At 35.1% G+C, this 24307-nt stretch overlaps 1 protein-coding gene and 1 long non-coding RNA gene across 2 annotated transcripts; both read right to left on the reverse strand.

Moving 5' to 3' along the window:
• Positions 1 to 4308: 4308 nt before the first annotated feature.
• Positions 4309 to 15365, reverse strand: LOC139487812 (uncharacterized). Its single transcript, XR_011655879.1, has 3 exons — positions 15351 to 15365; positions 14090 to 14197; positions 4309 to 4468 (listed from the first exon to the last, which is right to left on the reverse strand). It is a non-coding gene; the product is annotated as an uncharacterized lncRNA (long non-coding RNA).
• A 2059-nt stretch (positions 15366 to 17424) lies between these two features.
• Positions 17425 to 23747, reverse strand: LOC139487813 (uncharacterized). The gene is made up of 3 exons (XM_071272944.1): positions 23583 to 23747; positions 19221 to 19605; positions 17425 to 18184 (listed from the first exon to the last, which is right to left on the reverse strand). The coding sequence occupies exons 1-3, from the start codon at positions 23715 to 23717 to the stop codon at positions 17856 to 17858; spliced, it is 849 nt and encodes a 282-aa protein (XP_071129045.1). The 5' UTR covers positions 23718 to 23747; the 3' UTR covers positions 17425 to 17855.
• Between the last annotated feature and the right edge of the window lie 560 nt (positions 23748 to 24307).

Genomic DNA, 24307 nt, shown 5'->3' on the forward strand with positions numbered 1-24307 from the left:
GCCCAAATATGGCGTCGTTGTCTCGATGTCCGAATCATACGGTCCAAACTCAAATTCGCGTCCCGATTTCATGGTCGACCATGGCGTCTGCGTTAAGGCCCAAATATGGCGTCGGCATTCACACCCAGGTCCAAATATAGCGTCAGCGTCCGACGTCCACCTTTATGGGTTCATTTTATCCCACAAACACTACTGACAACTCTCCACAAGAGACCAAAATGGCACAGAAATTAACAACTATAGGTCACCGTACGGCCTTCAACAATGAGCACAGCCCATACCGCATAGTCACCTATAAAAAGTCCCGAAATGACAATGTGAAACAATTTAAACGAAAAAACTAACGACCTAATTTATATACAAAAAATGAACGAATAACAAATATGTAACATATAAACAAACGACAACCACTGAATAACAGTCTCCTAACTTGGGACAGGCACATACATAGAGAATGTGGCGGGGTTAAACATGTTAGCGGGATCCCAAACCTCCAATAACCTGGGTCTTTGGTGTAACAGTACAACATAAGAACGAACTATAAAAATCAGTTGAAAAAGGCTTACTCATCAGATGGAAAAAAATACAAATATATAAGATCCATACAATACATACAGACCATATATCGAAACCAATATATACTAAGCATTCAGCCAATCAAACAAAATGCATCTTAGAACCAAAGATCATTTTCACACTGTATATGGGTTAGAGATCTTAAAACAGAGTTTTTTTGGACACTGTATATGGGTCAGAGATACAGTTTGTATACAGACTGTATATAAAAATTAGACCCATAGATAAAGCATACAGAAAATGCATACAGACTGTATATAAGACCCACAGGCAGTGCACACACTTTATCTTGCAGTAACAGGCAAAACATACAGACTTTTATTTCAACTTGGAACAACTTACAATGCATACATACTGTGTCTCTGATCCATAGACAGTGTTAACCGACTAAATCTAAGATATACCGACAATAGAAGTATCTTAGACTCATAGTCAAAGCATATAAACAATGTATAAAGACTAAGAACGACGTACAATACATAAACTTAATTTAATTTACAACAAAGAAAATGCATACAGACTGTATCTGGGAAGCACAGACAATGCATTGACTGTGTGTAATCAAAGAACCTTTGTGAGCACGCTCACATACTTCACAGCCCGACATTGTCACTAAGCAAACAAAACTTCAACAGATTATTTAGTTCAAACACGCATGAAATTCTGTTGTGTAATTTCAGAAGATATGCAGAAGTATATTTAGGCCGAAATTCTAAGTTCAGAAGGCATAGTTCCTAATTCCTAACAAGAGTACACACGTTGAAATTTCTCGCCTTATTTATGTTCATAGACCTAAATATAAAGTTTTACTACAATTATCACATAAACTTATTAATAACATGACCAAAGAAAATGAGATCAAGGTCATATGACCAAAATGAGGAATACATTTACACCTTACAATCATTCAATATAAATCAGGTCAAGGTCAGATGACACTTGGCACAAAAACTAAACACTGAACAATGAACCTCGAAAATGAGGTCAAGGTCAAATGAGACTTGCGAGACTGACATCATAAGATATTTCTAGACACCAAATAAAGTTGACCTATTGCATATAGTATTAGAAAAAACGAACAAAACTCAAAAGCTTAACTTTGACCATTGAACCAAGGAAATGAGGTCAAGATCAGATGACACCTGCCAGTTGGACATGTCCACCTTACAATCCTTCCATACACCAAATATACCAGACATATTTCATATAGTATCTGAGATATAGACTTGACCACCAAAAACTTAACCCTTATCAGTGATCCATGAAATGATGGCGAGGTCAAGTGAAAACTGTCTGATGGGCATGCTGACCAAGGTACGCAAATACTAAACATAGTTACCCATAATATGAGAGAAATTACAAAAACTCTTAACTTTTTTCAAGTAGTCACTGAACCATGAAAATGAGTTCAAGGACAATGGACATGTGACAGACGGAAACTTCCAAACTTAAGGCATCTGTATTTAAAGTATTGAGCATCCAGGTCGTTCGCCGTCTAAAATATAAAGCTTTTAAGAAGTGAACTAACGCTGTCGCCGCCGCCGCCGGATCACCATTCCTATGTCGAGCTTTCTGCGACAAAAGTCGCAAGCTCGACAAAAACAAGAATGTGTCCATCGTACACCGTTCCCCACTAGCCCTATCATTTTCTTTGTTCAGTGGACCGTGAAATAGGGGAAAAAAAACCTTCTTTGGCCTTAAGCTTAGAAAAAAACATATTATTGGAAACATATGTACTAAGTTTCAAGTTTATTGGACCTGACCTTCAACAAAAACTACCTTGACCAAAACATTTAACCTGAAGCGAGAAAACGGACGAAGGAGCAGACGCATAGACCGGAAAACTAATGCCCATTTACTATCGTAGGTGGGGCATAACAAAATTAATCATGATTTTCTGCCAATATGCACATTTACATAGCATGTCCTAACTATCTAAAAAAATCATGAAACTCTGTTGTGGTCTTTAGACAGATTTTATGACAAACTGTTGTAGGTGTATATAGAAAATCAATGAATTGATGATTTCATAATTTCCTCATTATCTACAAAAATTTATAAAACTCTGTTATGTGGTTTCAGAGGAGTTGCAATAACGAGAACAGGACTGACAGACCGATGGATCAAAAACATTGTACCATAAAGAACTTTGTTTGGTTTGGTATAATAAAGGGTCTGCTAAATAATGTAAGGCTGAGATAAATTAGTCATTTGGTCACACCAGTTTTTTGGCGAGGTTCGTTTTGTTCAGTCTGTGATGTTCTTTGTTGTGTTTTGCATTCTGTTGTTGGTTTTTTAATCTTTCTTTTTTTTTTGCCGTGGTTTTGTCATTTTATTATTGACTTATGTGTTTGAATAAGCCTTTAGTATCTTTCGCCTCTTCGGTCAATTTGATTATGTGGGACATACAGATTTAGACCCAAACTTGTCTCTGATTGTTTCGTGATTATTGCAGATGTAAATCATACTATAAAATTGAGTATGGAAATGGGGAATGTGTCAAGGAGACAACAACCCGACCATAGAGCAGACAACAGCCGAAGGCCACCGATAGATCTTCAATGTAGCGAGAAACTCCCGCACACGGAGGTGTCCGTCAGCTGGCCCCTAAACAAATATGTATACTAGTTCAGTGATAATGGACGTCATACTAAGCTCCGAATTATACACAAGAAACTAAAATTATAAATCATACAAGACTAACAAAGGTCAGAGGCTCCTAACTTGGGACAGGCGCAAAATTGCGGCGGGATTAAACATGTTTTTTGAGATCTCAACCCTCTGATTTTTCTCATTGTTGAAGGCTGTATGGTTGCATATAACTGCTTACATCCACTTTATTTGAACTTCAGTGGATACATGTAGGCGTCTCATTGGCAATCATACCACATCTCCGTATTTTTACAGTATTGTATCAGTAACTAATAACAGGACAAAACAAGACAGCAATTTGACAAAACTAAAGACATACATACTTGATTTTACTTCTCTAAAGATATAAACAAAATTTTCATAGTTCGTATCTGAACATGTACATAGCCATGGGAATTTTAAGGGACTATATTTCAGTGTGCATATATTTAGTAGCTAATCTGGCTACTTCCTGTTTATCAGACCGGTACCTTAGAAAAGAATTGTGACAATATATCCAATCTTTTCAAAACCCAAAGACTAACGTCACTAGGAGCAGCAGTTAGTTGTCATAGATACTCTAGATAGAAAGATAATCTGCCACTTTTATAAAAGGGACTACACATAGTTTTTGAAAGGGTATAATCGGTTTGTGCCGAAATTACTTTCTTTAGTCCAGAAACTCATTTGTGCTAAATGGTAATCTCCACCCACATTTAGGACTGGCAGTTATTTGTAGTTTTTATCAACAGCTTGCACTTTTTCTAAATTATATTTGCTTCTTTTAAGACTGACCAAAACTGTTTTTTACCATTGTGGTTTGATTAAGGTAGTGTATATCAAACAGCTGTTGGAAATATTTTGGACAACCCTCTTATTTACAATATCATTTGATCAACACCTAGTGGTCTTTGGTGGTATCTCGCATAACATTAATAAGGTCTTTTTTAAAAGGCAACTTGAAATTGTTGGTCCCATATTTATGTGCTATAGCAAATGTATGGGCTGCTGATCTGCAATATTGCAATATATGATAGCAATATATTCTTATGTTTTCAATGACTCCTTATTTCTCACTCCACTTTATAAGATAGAAATAAATGTTATTCCATATTTTATTGGTTTTTTTAAAAGGTATCATAATTTAGACATAAAGACAAAACTAAGCACAGTGAAAAAAGTCTACTCTGTCCTGTAAAGTTTGAGATGTTTTTGTTGTTCAATCTTTATCACTTGTATGGAAACACTAAATCTTGATAACCTACAACAGAAATATTATCACTTTTATTTCAATTCAATTGTTGCAGTTATCATGCATGTAATAGAGAAAATGATAAATTAGACCAGATCTCCACATTAATAATATCAAAACTAGAGGCTTCAATGAGCCTGTGTCACTCACATGATACTTTTATTTACAATTGATGCATGATACAGAAATTGTCCATTACAACCGTCAGTGTTTACCATACAATACAGTACTTCTATACACTGTCTGTATACAGTATTTGTCGGATTTTGTCCATACCTATCGTCGATGTTTGACATAAAATACAATACTCCTATATACCGTATATCAACAGTATTTGTCTATACCTACCATCGGTGGTTAACATAAGATATAGTGCTCCTATATACCGTCTATAAAAAGTATTTGTCTATACCTACTGTCGGTAGTTAACATACAATATAGTGCTCCTATATACCGTCTATCAACAGTATTTGTCTATACCTACCGTCGGTAGTTAACATACAATATAGTGCTCCTATATACAGTCTATCAACAGTATTTGTCTATACCTACCGTTGGTGGTTAACATACAATATAGTGCTCCTATATACCGTCTATCAACAGTATTTGCCTATACCTACCGTCGGTGGTTAACATACAATATAGTGCTCCCATATACCGTTGATGGCTATCAACAGTATTTGTCTATACCTACTGTCGGTAGTTAACATACAATATAGTGCTCCTATATACCATCTATCAACAGTATATGTCTATACCTACCGTCGGTGGTTAACATACAATATAGTGCTCCCATATACCGTCTATCAACAGTATTTATCTATACCTACCGTCGGTGGTTAACATACAATATAGTGCTCCTATATACCGTCTAGTAACAGTATGTGTCTATACCTACTGTCGGTAGTTAACATACAATATAGTGCTCCTATATACCGTCTATCAACAGTATTTGTCTATACCTACCGTCGGTAGTTAACATACAATATAGTGCTCCTATATACCATCTATCAACAGTATTTGTCTATACCTACCGTCGGTAGTTTACATACAATATAGTGCTCCTATATACCATCTATCAACAGTATTTGTTTATACCTACCGTCGGTGGTTAACATACAATATAGTGCTCCTATATACCGTCTATCAACAGTATTTGTCTATACCTACTGTCGGTAGTTAACATACAATATAGTGCTCCTATATACCGTCTATCAACAGTATTTGTCTATACCTACCGTCGGTAGTTAACATACAATATAGTGCTCCTATATGCCGTCTATCAACAGTATTTATCTATACCTACCGTCGGTAGTTAACATACAATATAGTGCTCCTATATACCATCTATCAACAGTATTTGTCTATACCTACTGTCGGTGGTTAACATACAATATAGTGCTCCTATATACCGTCTATCAACAGTATTTGTCTATACCTACCGTCGCTGGTTAACATACAATATAGTGCTCTTTGATACCGTCTATCAACAGTATCTGTCTATACCTACTGTCGGTAGTTGCTCCTATATACCGTCTATCACCAGTATTTGTCTATACCTACCGTCGGTGGTTAACATAAGATATAGTGCTCCTATATACCGTCTATAAAATGTATTTGGCTATACCTACCGTCAGTGGTTAACATACAATATAGTGCTCCTATATACCGTCTATCACCAGTATTTGTTTTTACCTACCGTCGGTGGTTTACATACAATATAGTGCTCCCATATACCGTTTATCAACAGTATTTGTCTATACCTACTGTCGGTAGTTAACATACAATATAGTGCTCCTATATACCATCTATCAACAGTATTTGTTTATACCTACCGTCGGTGGTTAACATACAATATAGTGCTCCTACAATGTATATACCGTCTATCAACAGTATTTGTCTATACCTACCGTCGGTAGTTAACATACAATATAGTGCTCCTATATACAGTCTATCAACAGTATTTGTCTATACCTACCGTTGGTGGTTAACATACAATATAGTGCTCCTATATACCGTCTATCAACAGTATTTGCCTATACCTACCGTCGGTGGTTAACATACAATATAGTGCTCCCATATACCGTTGATGGCTATCAACAGTATTTGTCTATACCTACTGTCGGTAGTTAACATACAATATAGTGCTCCTATATACCATCTATCAACAGTATATGTCTATACCTACCGTCGGTGGTTAACATACAATATAGTGCTCCCATATACCGTCTATCAACAGTATTTATCTATACCTACCGTCGGTGGTTAACATACAATATAGTGCTCCTATATACCGTCTAGTAACAGTATGTGTCTATACCTACTGTCGGTAGTTAACATACAATATAGTGCTCCTATATACCGTCTATCAACAGTATTTGTCTATACCTACCGTCGGTAGTTAACATACAATATAGTGCTCCTATATACCATCTATCAACAGTATTTGTCTATACCTACCGTCGGTAGTTTACATACAATATAGTGCTCCTATATACCATCTATCAACAGTATTTGTTTATACCTACCGTCGGTGGTTAACATACAATATAGTGCTCCTATATACCGTCTATCAACAGTATTTGTCTATACCTACTGTCGGTAGTTAACATACACTATAGTGCTCCTATATACAGTCTATCAACAGTATTTGTCTATACCTACCGTCGGTAGTTAACATACAATATAGTGCTCCTATATGCCGTCTATCAACAGTATTTATCTATACCTACCGTCGGTAGTTAACATACAATATAGTGCTCCTATATACCATCTATCAACAGTATTTGTCTATACCTACTGTCGGTGGTTAACATACAATATAGTGCTCCTATATACCGTCTATCAACAGTATTTGTCTATACCTACCGTCGCTGGTTAACATACAATATAGTGCTCTTTGATACCGTCTATCAACAGTATCTGTCTATACCTACTGTCGGTAGTTGCTCCTATATACCGTCTATCACCAGTATTTGTCTATACCTACCGTCGGTGGTTAACATACAATATAGTGCTCCCATATACCGTCTATCAACAGTATTTATCTATACCTACCGTCGGTGGTTAACATACAATATAGTGCTCCTATATACCATCTATCAACAGTATATGTCTATACCTACCGTCGGTGGTTAACATACAATATAGTGCTCCCATATACCGTCTATCAACAGTATTTATCTATACCTACCGTCGGTGGTTAACATACAATATAGTGCTCCTATATACCGTCTAGTAACAGTATGTGTCTATACCTACTGTCGGTAGTTAACATACAATATAGTGCTCCTATATACCGTCTATCAACAGTATTTGTCTATACCTACCGTCGGTAGTTAACATACAATATAGTGCTCCTATATACCATCTATCAACAGTATTTGTCTATACCTACCGTCGGTAGTTTACATACAATATAGTGCTCCTATATACCATCTATCAACAGTATTTGTTTATACCTACCGTCGGTGGTTAACATACAATATAGTGCTCCTATATACCGTCTATCAACAGTATTTGTCTATACCTACTGTCGGTAGTTAACATACACTATAGTGCTCCTATATACAGTCTATCAACAGTATTTGTCTATACCTACCGTCGGTAGTTAACATACAATATAGTGCTCCTATATGCCGTCTATCAACAGTATTTATCTATACCTACCGTCGGTAGTTAACATACAATATAGTGCTCCTATATACCATCTATCAACAGTATTTGTCTATACCTACTGTCGGTGGTTAACATACAATATAGTGCTCCTATATACCGTCTATCAACAGTATTTGTCTATACCTACCGTCGCTGGTTAACATACAATATAGTGCTCCTATATACCGTCTATCAACAGTATCTGTCTATACCTACTGTCGGTAGTTGCTCCTATATACCGTCTATCACCAGTATTTGTCTATACCTACCGTCGGTGGTTAACATAAGATATAGTGCTCCTATATACCGTCTATAAAATGTATTTGGCTATACCTACCGTCAGTGGTTAACATACAATATAGTGCTCCTATATACCGTCTATCACCAGTATTTGTTTTTACCTACCGTCGGTGGTTAACATACAATATAGTGCTCCCATATACCGTTTATCAACAGTATTTGTCTATACCTACTGTCGGTAGTTAACATACAATATAGTGCTCCTATATACCATCTATCAACAGTATTTGTTTATACCTACCGTCGGTGGTTAACATACAATATAGTGCTCCTACAATGTATATACCGTCTATCAACAGTATTTGTCTATACCTACCGTCGGTGGTTAACATACAATATAGTGCTCCTATATACCGTCTATCAACAGTATTTTGTCTATACCTACCGTCGCTGGTTAACATACAATATAGTGCTCTTTGATACCGTCTATCAACAGTATCTGTCTATACCTACTGTCGGTAGTTGCTCCTATATACCGTCTATCACCAGTATTTGTCTATACCTACCGTCGGTGGTTAACATAAGATATAGTGCTCCTATATACCGTCTATAAAATGTATTTGGCTATACCTACCGTCAGTGGTTAACATACAATATAGTGCTCCTATATACCGTCTATCACCAGTATTTGTTTTTACCTACCGTCGGTGGTTAACATACAATATAGTGCTCCCATATACCGTTTATCAACAGTATTTGTCTATACCTACTGTCGGTAGTTAACATACAATATAGTGCTCCTATATACCATCTATCAACAGTATTTGTTTATACCTACCGTCGGTGGTTAACATACAATATAGTGCTCCTACAATGTATATACCGTCTATCAACAGTATTTGTCTATACCTACCGTCGGTGGTTAACATACAATATAGTGCTCCCATATACCGTCTATCAACAGTATTTGTCTATACCTACTGTCGGTAGTTAACATACAATATAGTGCTCCTATATACCGTCTATAAAATGTATTTGGCTATACCTACCGTCAGTGGTTAACATACAATATAGTGCTCCTATATACCGTCTATCACCAGTATTTGTTTTTACCTACCGTCGGTGGTTAACATACAATATAGTGCTCCCATATACCGTTTATCAACAGTATTTGTCTATACCTACTGTCGGTAGTTAACATACAATATAGTGCTCCTATATACCGTCTATCAACAGTATTTGTCTATACCTACCGTCGGTGGTTAACATACAATATAGAGCTCCCATATATCGTCTATCAACAGTATTTGTCTATACCTACCGTCGGTAGTTAACATACAATATAGTGCTCCTATATACCGTCTATCAACAGTATTTGTCTATACCTACTGTCGGTAGTTAACATACAATATAGTGCTCTTTGATACCGTCTATCAACAGTATCTGTCTATACCTACTGTCGGTAGTTGCTCCTATATACCGTCTATCACCAGTATTTGTCTATACCTACCGTCGGTGGTTAACATAAGATATAGTGCTCCTATATACCGTCTATAAAATGTATTTGGCTATACCTACCGTCAGTGGTTAACATACAATATAGTGCTCCTATATACCGTCTATCACCAGTATTTGTTTTTACCTACCGTCGGTGGTTAACATACAATATAGTGCTCCCATATACCGTTTATCAACAGTATTTGTCTATACCTACTGTCGGTAGTTAACATACAATATAGTGCTCCTATATACCATCTATCAACAGTATTTGTTTATACCTACCGTCGGTGGTTAACATACAATATAGTGCTCCTACAATGTATATACCGTCTATCAACAGTATTTGTCTATACCTACCGTCGGTGGTTAACATACAATATAGTGCTCCTATATATCGTCTATCAACAGTATTTGTCTATACCTACTGTCGGTAGTTAACATACAATATAGTGCTCCTATATATACCGTCTATCAACAGTATTTGTCTATACCTACTGTCGGTGGTTAACATACAATATAGTGCTCCCATATACCGTCTATCAACAGTATTTGTCTATACCTACCGTCGGTGGTTAACATACAATATAGTGCTCTTTGATACCGTCTATCAACAGTATCTGTCTATACCTACTGTCGGTAGTTGCTCCTATATACCGTCTATCACCAGTATTTGTCTATACCTACCGTCGGTGGTTAACATAAGATATAGTGCTCCTATATACCGTCTATAAAATGTATTTGGCTATACCTACCGTCAGTGGTTAACATACAATATAGTGCTCCTATATACCGTCTATCACCAGTATTTGTTTTTACCTACCGTCGGTGGTTAACATACAATATAGTGCTCCCATATACCGTTTATCAACAGTATTTGTCTATACCTACTGTCGGTAGTTAACATACAATATAGTGCTCCTATATACCATCTATCAACAGTATTTGTTTATACCTACCGTCGGTGGTTAACATACAATATAGTGCTCCTACAATGTATATACCGTCTATCAACAGTATTTGTCTATACCTACCGTCGGTGGTTAACATACAATATAGTGCTCCCATATACCGTCTATCAACAGTATTTGTCTATACCTACTGTCGGTAGTTAACATACAATATAGTGCTCCTATATACCGTCTATAAAATGTATTTGGCTATACCTACCGTCAGTGGTTAACATACAATATAGTGCTCCTATATACCGTCTATCACCAGTATTTGTTTTTACCTACCGTCGGTGGTTAACATACAATATAGTGCTCCCATATACCGTTTATCAACAGTATTTGTCTATACCTACTGTCGGTAGTTAACATACAATATAGTGCTCCTATATACCGTCTATCAACAGTATTTGTCTATACCTACCGTCGGTGGTTAACATACAATATAGAGCTCCCATATATCGTCTATCAACAGTATTTGTCTATACCTACCGTCGGTAGTTAACATACAATATAGTGCTCCTATATACCGTCTATCAACAGTATTTGTCTATACCTACTGTCGGTAGTTAACATACAATATAGTGCTCTTTGATACCGTCTATCAACAGTATCTGTCTATACCTACTGTCGGTAGTTGCTCCTATATACCGTCTATCACCAGTATTTGTCTATACCTACCGTCGGTGGTTAACATAAGATATAGTGCTCCTATATACCGTCTATAAAATGTATTTGGCTATACCTACCGTCAGTGGTTAACATACAATATAGTGCTCCTATATACCGTCTATCACCAGTATTTGTTTTTACCTACCGTCGGTGGTTAACATACAATATAGTGCTCCCATATACCGTTTATCAACAGTATTTGTCTATACCTACTGTCGGTAGTTAACATACAATATAGTGCTCCTATATACCATCTATCAACAGTATTTGTTTATACCTACCGTCGGTGGTTAACATACAATATAGTGCTCCTACAATGTATATACCGTCTATCAACAGTATTTGTCTATACCTACCGTCGGTGGTTAACATACAATATAGTGCTCCTATATATCGTCTATCAACAGTATTTGTCTATACCTACTGTCGGTAGTTAACATACAATATAGTGCTCCTATATATACCGTCTATCAACAGTATTTGTCTATACCTACTGTCGGTGGTTAACATACAATATAGTGCTCCCATATACCGTCTATCAACAGTATTTGTCTATACCTACCGTCGGTGGTTAACATACAATGTAGTGCTCCTATATACCGTCTAGTAACAGTATGTGTCTATACCTACCGTCGGTGGTTAACATACAATATAGTGCTCCTATATACCGTCTAGTAACAGTATGTGTCTATACCTACTGTCGGTAGTTAACATACAATATAGTGCTCCTATATACCATCTATCAACAGTATTTGTCTATACCTACCGTCGGTAGTTAACATACAATATAGTGCTCCTATATACCATCTATCAACAGTATTTGTCTATACCTACTGTCGGTGGTTAACATACAATATAGTGCTCCTATATACCATCTATCAACAGTATTTGTCTATACCTACCGTCGGTAGTTAACATACAATATAGTGCTCCTATATACCATCTATCAACAGTATTTGTCTATGCCTACCGTCGGTGGTTAACATACAATATAGTGCTCCTATATACCGTCTATCAATAGTATCTGTCTATACCTACTGTCGGTAGTTAACATACAATATAGTGCTCCTATATACCGTCTATCAACAGTATTTGTCTATACATACTGTCGGTAGTTAACATACAATATAGTGCTCCTATATACCGTCTATCAACAGTATTTGTCTATACCTACCGTCGGTGGTTAACATACAATATAGTGCTCCTATATACCGTCTATCAACAGTATTTGTTTATACCTACCGTCGGTGGTTAACATACAATATAGTGCTCCTATATACCATCTATCACCAGTATGTGTCTATACCTACCGTCGGTGGTTAACATAAGATATAGTGGTCCTATATACCGTCTATCAACAGTATTTGGCTATACCTACTGTCAGTGGTTAACATAGAATATAGTGCTCCTATATACTGTCTATCACCAGTATTTGTCTATACCTACCGTCGGTGGTTAACATGGAATATAGTGCTCCTATATACCGTCTATCAACAGTATTTGTTTATACCTACTGTCGGAGGTTAACATAGAATATAGTGCTCCTATATACCAAGAGGGATAATGGATCTGCATCTAGAATTTATCATGTTGCCCTTTTTTTGGATTTTTAAAATTCTTGTTATCCCTCAATTTTTACATTCATCCCAAATAATACAACAGTAGTCAATTAGGGGCAGAACACCCATTGTATTATGTTTTCTTGCAGTTATATAAAAAAAAATGTATAGAAAGATGGTATATTCTGGATGATATATTAGCACAACCTTGGTCAATTTGATTTCTCCAGTTACTTAGTGGGCTGTCAATTTTGAAACTAATATTTTTTCACATGAAGAATTTTGTAATACTTTAATTTATTATCAAGTTTGGTTGAAAAGTCTGAATAGTTTCTGCTTTGTTCCAGTAATCAAACATTTTGTTTCATTTGCATCTATGAACATGTTATTCATTTTACACCACTCTTCAACCCTGTATAAATCTTCTTGAACATCATCATTTATATTTTCTAGATGTTTCCCCCTGATTTATGAATATTGGTGTCATCAGCATATACAACGATATAGGTCTGTTTCACAATTTTTAATGCACAAGGGAAGGTCATTTATAAATAGCACAAACAATAGAGGACAAGGTATAGAACATTGGGGAACACCAAATTTTACATGTTGTTGTTCAGAGTTAACATTACAAATGTATACCTTTTGTTATTCAGGTACGACTTAAAAAAACTAACAGTAGTCTGACTAAATCCATACATGTCGAGCTTTAAACAAAGAAAGTCATATTCTACCAAATCAAAAGCTTTTTTTTTAAATCTTAATAAAATTGCTAGGTTTAAATTACCATCTTTCATTTCTTGCAACCATGTGTCAATGATATTAAATAAATGTCAAGCTCAATCCAGTATATATTCCAAGTTATGGACAAATGATAATGCTATTAAAAATACCAAATCATAACCAGTGCTTTTCTCTTTTTCTATTTACAGTATATGACTAGGTAATAATGATTACTTTTTTCATTTTGTTTCCTCTGCTTTTGTATCAAGGGCATAATTGTTTATGGCAAACTAAGCATCTGCATAATCAAACTATTCCTAACTATACTCTACCTCAAATTCTGGAAACTGCAGAATTTTTGTCATAGCAGTCTTATGGTAGCTGAACTATTTCTATTTTTTGTAAATCTGGATTAATAAGTCTTTTGTCTCATTCTGGGGCTATAGAAAAAAAAACATTACAGAATTATCAAAATTATGTGTGTATAATGTTTGTGTACAGTCATTCAACTAAAAAAGGACAAAAATTATTTTTTTGTGTATAAATAAATAATTGTGATTTTAATGTCTTAATATTATGAAAAAAACTTCAAAAGATTAAATTTAAATTATAATCTAAACATGAAAGAGCACATATAAATCAACCTTTTACTCAGATTTATATCTAAAACCAGTTATAACTAGCTACATGTATAATATCTCTGACTTCACAAATATCATCATCTAATTTTACAAATCAGTATTTATTTGGTGGCACTTCCTGCACACTACATGTAAGTATGTTGTGCCTTAGGTTTAATTTTGATGCAATCACATTTCAGAAGGTACATGTCTTGAACTGTTTTAATGAATAAATTACAGTTTTAAACTCAGTCTAGGCTGACCTGAGGTCAATAGTCTTAAACAATGTCATCAAACTATCAGTTTAACTGTAATATATTGATATTGTGACATTTATGGGAAAGAGCATATGAGTTAGTCATATTGGTCAATACAATGGAAAGTTTATAGCTGAGACTACTATAACACTATGTGTTATACTAACGAGTAGTCTCAGTTTATAACTATGTTAATGTTAATTATATACATGACATAATAATTAAATCATTTAAAAAACTATTCCAAAGATTTCTCTCAAATCATGTTTACATTTTTTTAGAGAAGAGTCTGTCTGAAATATATTCAGGGGTAGTCCAAATAATTATGACTTCTTAAAAAACTATATTATGGGGAAAAAGGGGGGGGGGGGGGGGGGGGGGGGTCTATTATGTTTTTTTCATACAGGAGGATGACGTCAAAGCAAAAAAAACCCAACAAAACAAAATAAAATAATAGCCTGTCAAGACGTCCTTATATCATAATAATTTGGTCTAATTTTGGGATAATACATTTAACTTCCTTTGATGTCGGGGAGGGGATAAGTTTTGACGATTAATTATTCTTGAAACTAACAATAATTATTTCTTATTGTTACTTTGTTAAGCGAGCGCGATGTGTGGTTCTCGAGTTATTTAAAAAAAAAAAAGGGGGGGGTTGTTGTTACTATTATATCAAATTTACCCAGTTTGGAGACAAGAAATATTTAAAATCTAACCATAAACTCCAATGTTCCTGCTTTTTTTAGAAGAACAAACGCGATGGCATTGATTCTCGTCTCTGTTATAATCAATAGTTAACTCATTTCTTCTTCCAGGTTATTTCTTAATCAATTATGATTATCAGCTGTCTATCTATTTACCATGTTTATGTTAAACTGGTCCGTAATTCCATCATAGTGTATCGATAAGTGAACACAACAGGGATCCATTAAACGTCTGTAAACCGAGGTATATAATATACAAGGTTCCTGAGTCAGTAACCGTAACTATCACCGTGCTTTGTGCGCATGCGCAATAAACACCAACAACAAGGATAAAACAAGGTACACAGTTCCGTAATTTCGTATATTTTTCTTATCTTCATACTAAAGAGCTCCAAAAGTAGGCGTGCTTAGGTGCACTGGGCGGGTCTAAAAACCGACTCTCGGTGGTTAACGTCTCTCGATGGTTAACTTTAAGTGCCTACCGTTTTAGTACGGAATGTAGAAACTTTTTTTCTTACACATGTGCCTGTGGTGTGTCACTGGTATATTATGTCATCATTGAAACACACAGAAAAGAAAAACATCCGTGGTATATATATGACATCGCTTACATATTCAGAAAAGGAGGTATTCATTTACATATATGGCATAGCAATTGTACTTTTTAGCACTACGAAACTTCGGCACTTTGAAATGGATTTTGACCGTAGTATGAGCAAGGATTTGTATAGTCTTACTATACAAATCCTTGGTATGAGGCTTGCATTTTTGGTATATGATATCGCTTTGGCACTAAGATAAGTATGTGAGATCTCTAATTTTCAGACAGATTGCCGACAAAAAAAAATCTAATTTGGGATAAATTTTGAAGATTCGACATTATTCAGAACTTGTCATATTGAACAGGCACCCTGTATGGCCTTCAACATTGATTTACACCAATACCAATAAGTAAACTATAAAAGGCCCCGGTTTAAAATTATTGAGAAACAAGAATGTCCCAAGTACTCGGATGCCCCATCCGCACTATCATTTTCTATGTACAGTGGACCGTGAAAATGGGATAAAATCTCTAATTTGGCATTAAAAGTAGAAAGATCATATCATAAGGAACGTGTGTACTAAGTTTCAAGTTGATTGGACTTCAACTTCATCAAAAACTACCTCGACCAAAAACTTTAACCTGAAGCGGGACGGACGAACGAACGGACGCACAGACCAGAAAACATAATGCCCATAAATAGGTCATACAAATTCAAAATCAACCGGCTATAATTAATGCTAACAACAAAACAGAAAAACAAATATGACAAACAGCAACCGACGACAACATCTGAATAACGAGCCATTAGGAAAAGAAAGGATATGAAATGATTTTTTATTGTTAGATTGTCGATATTAACCTATACTCCATAACTCCTTTTGAAAACCCTAAATTCGACCTGTATACTATGGATTCATTTTTTATGCGTGGATATATGTATATGTATACTAATGTTCGCGGATTGAAGAACTATTGTATGTTCGTGGATATTTCATGGTTTAGGAAAAGTCTGCATACAATCCTATCGAAAATTTGTAATTCGTTGGACATCTAAATTCGTGGTTCATCTTTACGCACGATCTCCACGAATAATAATGAATCCACAGTATATCAATTATTAAAATCCGACGGTGCGACCAAGCACTGCTGTAATCTTGACGAGAATGACAGGAAGTCTATAAGTATTTCATTTTATTTTCTCCTATTTAATTTTTTTTAAATGAAGTTTGTTTTCCATTTAACACGGGTGTGTTCTAGTGGTATACTATCGAGACCGCACTGTGACTATACGTGCCTACATCCACGCCATTTTGTTTCTAGTGGATTGGCATCACTTCTAACCCTTTTTTAAACTGTACCCTGAAAATGCAAGATTTAATGCACATAATGATATATATTCTAATACCAGTGGAGTTCTTAAGTAATATAGGACAAATATATATGCACACATTTAAGCACTTATCGAAAAGGCATATTTCCACCAAGTATATATATATATATATATATATATATATTATATCATAGACATTAAGAAAAATTAAAATCCAGAAAAATATTTTATAAGAAGATTTAGCTGTCTTTTTCATATGACATTTTAAGATGTTTCAGTAGATAAGTCATCTAACATAAGTGACAAGAAGTATATTATGTCCAATTTGTTGTAATATGAAATAAACGGAAAAAATAAGAGAATGTGCTAAAAAAAATTAAGACCTCACAGAACTAAAATCCAAAAACAAGACAGAAAATAAGAGATTTGCCATTTTTCTGTATATAAAGGTAAAGACAGTAAAGAGGCAAATATGAATTTGTGATCGGTAACTGAAAACATTACAAATGAGGGGGAAAAGTAATCAATGTATTTGGTCAATCTGTGAAACGTTTTCCTGGAGATATAATTCTAAGATATATGGTTATAACAGAAATTGACATAGACTGATTATTGTTGTTTTGTCTCTGGTCATAATTCAATTCTACATGCAAACACAGTGGGATGTTGGACACAACGGAGTTTCGGAGCACATTTTCTGACACCAACGAGCCTCATCTTGTAGACTGGGATCTTTTGCTGTACATTGTTTGCCGTTTACTGGTCGGGGTGCCACCGTGCCTGCACATCCACCTGCTCCATCACCAACATTATTTGAGTTAGTGGCTTTGGTTGTGGCAGCTGGTTGGGCGGTTGGTGCAGGTTGTCCATTACTAACAATTTCTATGTCAGCACAGTTGACGAAACATTCCTGTTTTTCTGCACATCCCTTACAGCCTACACCAGTAACAGGATCTCTACCCCAATTATTTCCTGAAAAGATAGCAAACCAATTCAAAATCCCAAATTAAAATAACACTCGTTATTCAGTTTAACAGCACTCGAACCTTCTTACGTTTTTAATTCAAATTATACATGTACGATAGCTTTCAGTGTCAAAGTTAAACTTGTCTATTTCATAAAAAAGATCTTAGGTTAAAAGACTAAAAAAGAACTTGGCAAAAAAACTGTGCCACCTCTACCTCATTTCGTGATTGCAAATAGCTAAAGATATCATTGGGTACAGCAATATAAGTTTTGGTTCCCGTCCTTGTATCAAATATATGCCAATGGACGGTAAGCATAAATTTAAAAAAAAAAATGTGAATACAAATGGGGAACGAAAGCAATAGTGTATTAACTGTTATTTTGACTGATATGTGTGATAGCAATAATCTATTTTTACCGATAACACATGTTATCAAGGATATTAACTGTAATTTTGACTGATATGTGTGATATCAATGATCTATTTCTACTGATAACATATGTCAAGGATATTACCTGTAATTTTGACTGATATATGTGAAATCAATGACCTATTTTTACCGATAACACATGTTATCAAGGATATTAACTGTAATTTTGACTGATATGTGTGATATCAATGATCTATTTCTACTGATAACATATGTCAAGGATATTACCTGTAATTTTGACTGATATGTGTGAAATCAATGATCTATTTTTACTGATAACATATGTCATCAAGGATATTAACTGTTATTTTGACTGATATGTGTGATATCAATGATCTATTTTTACTGATGACATATGTCATCGAGGATACTAACTGTTATTTTGACAGACGTGTGTGATATTCATGATCTATTTTTTACCGATCACCTATGTCATCGAAGACAGATGTGTGTTATATCCATGATCACTTTGTTACTGATCATACGTGTCATCGCATCTTTGCTAGCCAAGGGTTACGACCCACTTCCCTCCTCTCCACAGGAGGGAAGTGGATCGTAACCCTTGGCTAGCGAAAATGGTGTCATCGAGGATAACTGTTATTTGTAAATACCTCCTTTCCAGTACCATCTTAGTACACATTGTGTACAGTGCACATTGGCTGGTAGATGTAGTTTGAGAGTTTTTAGGGTGACGTGACCAGGGAGGTCCCATTCTAATCCAGTGAACCCATTGTCTGGGTCTGTGATGGTAAGAGGATGTTTTGACAGACATTCTTCTGTTATTTTCTTGGTGAAGTCGTTGTTTACACACAGACTGAAATTAAAGAATCCAAGATGGTTTGCAGTGATTTTGACTGTGACATCGATAGTCTGACCTTGATTGTAAGTTGCCGTGACAGCACCAGTAGCAAATTTACCACCAGCCATGTTATTTTGAACTCCACCATAAGCATCGCCACAGACACCACATACACCTCCACTGCGATCCCATTGGTGCTAAATAAACAAAAGTTTATGGTCATCATTTATTTCGAAGATAAATATATAAATCATCACTTTTTGATTAGATTAAGTTAACAAGAACATGATTTATCTTTTATCAAGTGTAACCAACACTTCGTATACATATCTCGGAAAATGCAGGATATCAGGTAGAGGGGAATATACCTATTATTGTTCAGATAAGGGTGAAGGTTTGGTACCATTAACACGTTTAAAACCCGCTGCAATTATTTGCACCGGTCCTATGTCAGGAATCTGATGTTCAGTAGTTGTCGTTTATTGATGTAGTTCATAAGTGTTTCTCTTTACTAGTTTTTGTTATATAGATAAGACCGTTGGTTTTCCCGTTTGTATGGTTTTACAATCGTAAATTTTGGGGCCCTTTATAGCTTGCTGTTCGGTGTGAGCTAAGGCTCCGTGTAAAAGACCATACTTTGAACTATAATGGTTTACTTTTATAAATTGTGACTTGGTTGAAGAGTTGTCTCATTGGCACTCATACACATCTTCTTATATCTATCTATGTTCAAAACCAGAACTTCCTGTTTTGGACAAACTTTCCATGAATAATACTTTCCTTAAAAGTATTAAGGACGATGACTATGAGGGTTTATAGGTTTATAGGCAATGCTTACGGCTAACAAAATACTTTACCATCTGCTGATGGAATTGATCAACCAGTAAACAAAATACACATACACGTACTTGAAAACTGCACACAAAGATAGTAAATGTAAGTGGTATTTGTCATTTACGCATGATTATGTATTAAGATCTATTAAGGAAGTTCGTTAATCAGTTTCAAAATTACAAGCTTTTAATAACACTAGAAAATGTTGACAGGGATAATAAAGGAACCAAATAGGCAAAAAAAATTATACAGGTCAATGTTCTTGTTTTCGATATATTAGCCATTGAAAATTTGGCGGGAAAATGTTTTCTTTTGATTTTTCATAGCTTTATTATTGACAAGTTAAAGTTCTCAAAAACTATTTAAACAAAAACAAAGATTCAATAAATTTTTTACAGATGGCTTATAATTATACATATAAAAGATGTATAAAATGAGAAATGGGGGTCAATGGCAAAATTTTTAAGGCATTCAAATGGTTCCGAAAATCTGACAAAAATCCCAAATTATAACAAGCGAACATCCTTAAGATGCGTCAGTCTAACCCCCAAGTGTGACTGGGGAAACTAAATATGGTCACTTGGTCTTCTCCCGACCAGCAATAAAACGCTTGCCAAAGTGGGCCTCTGTTTGGCTGTGAGGGATGTATCAAGTTTGCAGCCACGTCCGATCAGAATGGGGATGTATTAAATCGGATGCTTCGTGAAAAGAGAATGACACGCTCTTTGCACGTTAAAAACCCTTGCAACAACTCTTTGAGGGATCCGTAGATGGCCTGTTGCAAGGTAATATTTTTGTCCCTATCCAATATACCCTCCTCATAAGTTTCCTGTGGCAATCCCGGATGGCCTCTTACAAAACCTATCTATTGTATTTATTGTTTAAAAACTTGTTCCAGTCTTGAACATGCATGAAATATTTGCCACTGGACGTTAAGCAACCAACAATCAATCAATCAATTGAGATGCATCAGGTGACAATTTTAGGCGGATTTTAGCCATCGAGTTTTTTCATACAATGATGAATGCGCTGTGAACTGCCCGCGTATTAATTATACTGACGAGTGCTGTCCCCTGGCTTGGTACCTATGCTCAAGGGACAGAAAAGGCTAAAAGCCCATATCGATCAGAATTGATACATATTTATCAGTCTAGCGTATTCATGAGTAAGCAAAGAACCGCAACTTGATTATTATTTTCCTTTCTGAAGCATTTTGTCTAAGCCTCAACTTAACACATGTCATTCTAGCTGAAAACAGCATTTTGTAAACTATATAGTAATTTTTTTTTTTAAAAGAACTAAAAGAAAAATGTTCAAGTGAATTACAAAAAGAAACCAAAAAAAAAAAAACACATTTCAGTCATTTGGTAAATAGAATCATATTCAAAACAGTGTAGCTGTGGCCATTGATTGACGACCTCAAATTATCCCATTGACTGGGGCAGATTATGTGAACGTTTGTCTGTAAAAACCGCTGCTCACTATGTACTTGTTAAAGGCACTTAAACTGTGGGGTCACAAAAGGTTCTAAACACCTAAATATAGAAATTAGAAAAACTAATCAGGAATAACACGATGTTTTGATTTATATCAATAATATAAATCAAAACATAAAGTTATTCCTGATTAATTTTTCGAATTATTTTAATATTAAAGGCGTTAAAAACATTTGGTGACCCCACAGTTTAAAATCTATAATAAGTAAGTAGTGAGCAGTTGTCGTTACGGACACACGTTCACCTAATCTGCCCCAGTCAATGGGATAATTTAAGGTTGTCAATCAATGGCCACAGCTACACTGTTTTGAATATGATTCTAAACGATGATACTGATTGCCAAATGCATACTAGTCGAACAACTTTAACAATACTAGTATTTCAAGGAGCCTTCTATGCAATTTGTTTGGTATTTCAATACAGATTGTGTTTTTTGGACAATTTCTGCGGAATTGTATACGGAAACTGGTAAACATAAATGTTTCATCCAGCTCAAAGTCAGAAATTCTGAAATTTAAATCTTGAGTTTTTGACTTTAAACACAATATTTTACCTTTTCGAATACTTAAATTTAAATTTTAAATATCTCGATATTTTAACGTTTAGAATATCGCTGAAAGTTTGCCTTTAAATAAAAAATTCACTTGATAAATATAGAAAATAAAAGAATTAGTTTAGTGTTACGGAAGAAAAAAACACTTTGAAATTGATGCAATCTTATGATAAATGTGTTTACAATATAGGTAAAAGTCTGGAATATTTGTAGGCCCAAAGAGCGACTACTGTTCCCAAACAAATTAAAAAGCTATCTTTTAACGGATGAAAATATATAAATGTTAGTTTAAGTGACCTGTTAGATTTTCTCGGTGTAGTTTCTTCAGTTAATCTAATTCGTAGTATGAAGTTGAGGAAATTTATTCGATCATTTAAAAAAAAAATGGTTGGTAGAAATTTACCAAAAAAAACCAAACAATAGCCATCAAAGCCAGTGGTGATATCGATGTGGTACTTCGTGAATTCTAAAATTTTGGCAGTGATGCACTTGTTGATTCACTTAAGAATTTTATTATTATCATACCGACCTTGTTACCGTAAAGAGTATCACCAAACCCGTTCTCGTTTTTATATAGATTAGACATTTGAATTCCTGTTTGAATGGTTTTACACAAGCGATTTGTTGGTCCCTTTATAGCTTGCTGTTCGGTGTGAGCCAAGGCTCTGTGTTGAAGGCTATACTTTGACCTTTAATGGTAATCATGACTTGAATGGAGAGTTGTCTCATTGGCACTCATACCACATCTTCCTTTATCAAAAGCTGAGTATATGTCTTCAGTATTCATACTTATAGTTGGACCAAATTTAAATCTAATGCATAGAAAGTGTTTCCCCACCATATTAAAAGAATTAGTATGACCTCTCAGAAGAAAGATATTTTAAGACGAGGTGCTAAATGAAATAACAGCATCGGTGCAAGGTTAGTGGTGGAAACTGTTAAAAATCACAGTGAAGAAATAAACCAAATTCAGCACTGCTGAGAAAAGGTGAAAACAGATTCTTTGACCTAAGACAATGCATGATGTGTGCATTGTCTCCGGCCCTTTTCTCTCTTCTCATGAATGATCTCGGCAGTATACTTAAAACTATACCCACAGCTATGGTAAATTGTCACCTATTTGCTGACAGCGTAAGTATGAAAAAAAACCAGATTTGTTGGTTAAATATAGTTTCTTTTGCATAACCAAAACAAATCCAATGTAAAAATAGACAATACTATTATGAAAAGTGTATTACCCATGCATATGTGCATTTCTTTTTCGCATAACGAATAAATGAAAAAAACTCACCGATATCCCTCCACAATTCATTCCTTGGGGTGTGGAGTATCCAGCTGCATAAGCCCTGTAAGGAGGATCCATTAGAAAAGCATGTCCATGTATGGACACAACCTTTACAACCAGCAAAAAAAATACAGCTTTCATCTCGGTTTAAAAATTACTCTGAACTAAACTTTTATAAAAATTTGCAATTTCATGGTATCCTGGTGATAATGTTCCCAATTTGGTGGGTGTTTTGCGTGTTTTGTAGCACTATACAATGCTTTATTATTCTATTAAAGTGAAATACAATATCTCTTTGTTGGATAAAAACGTTTTTTATCAAAAATATTTCAATATATATATAGTATATCGTTGTAATATTATATTTAAACAAATTTCACACTTTTAGCTATCGGTCACGAACTGAGGTTCAAATTATTTCACCCATGGAAAAAGATAAACTAAATGAAGTCGTGAGACTGGACAATGTTTGAAAAGTCTTAGTCATCAACTATCCGATTTCGGTTTAGTAAATTCTAAATAGCAGAACAGCATGCAACATCATGCAAAACTTTTGTGAAATACGTCATGTACAGTTGACGAAATTTTAAACACCAGATATACAATCGGATTGATCGTTTATGATGCCAACGATGCAAAATTCCAAAATGAAATCTTCAATGTTTGCAAAGTTCTTAAACAAGATCTATTGATTGTATACCTACATGTACCTTTACCTACCCTCTTCGCTC

The sequence above is a fragment of the Mytilus edulis genome, chromosome 9 (assembly GCF_963676685.1).
Source record: "Mytilus edulis chromosome 9, xbMytEdul2.2, whole genome shotgun sequence".
NCBI lineage: Eukaryota > Metazoa > Mollusca > Bivalvia > Mytilida > Mytilidae > Mytilus > Mytilus edulis.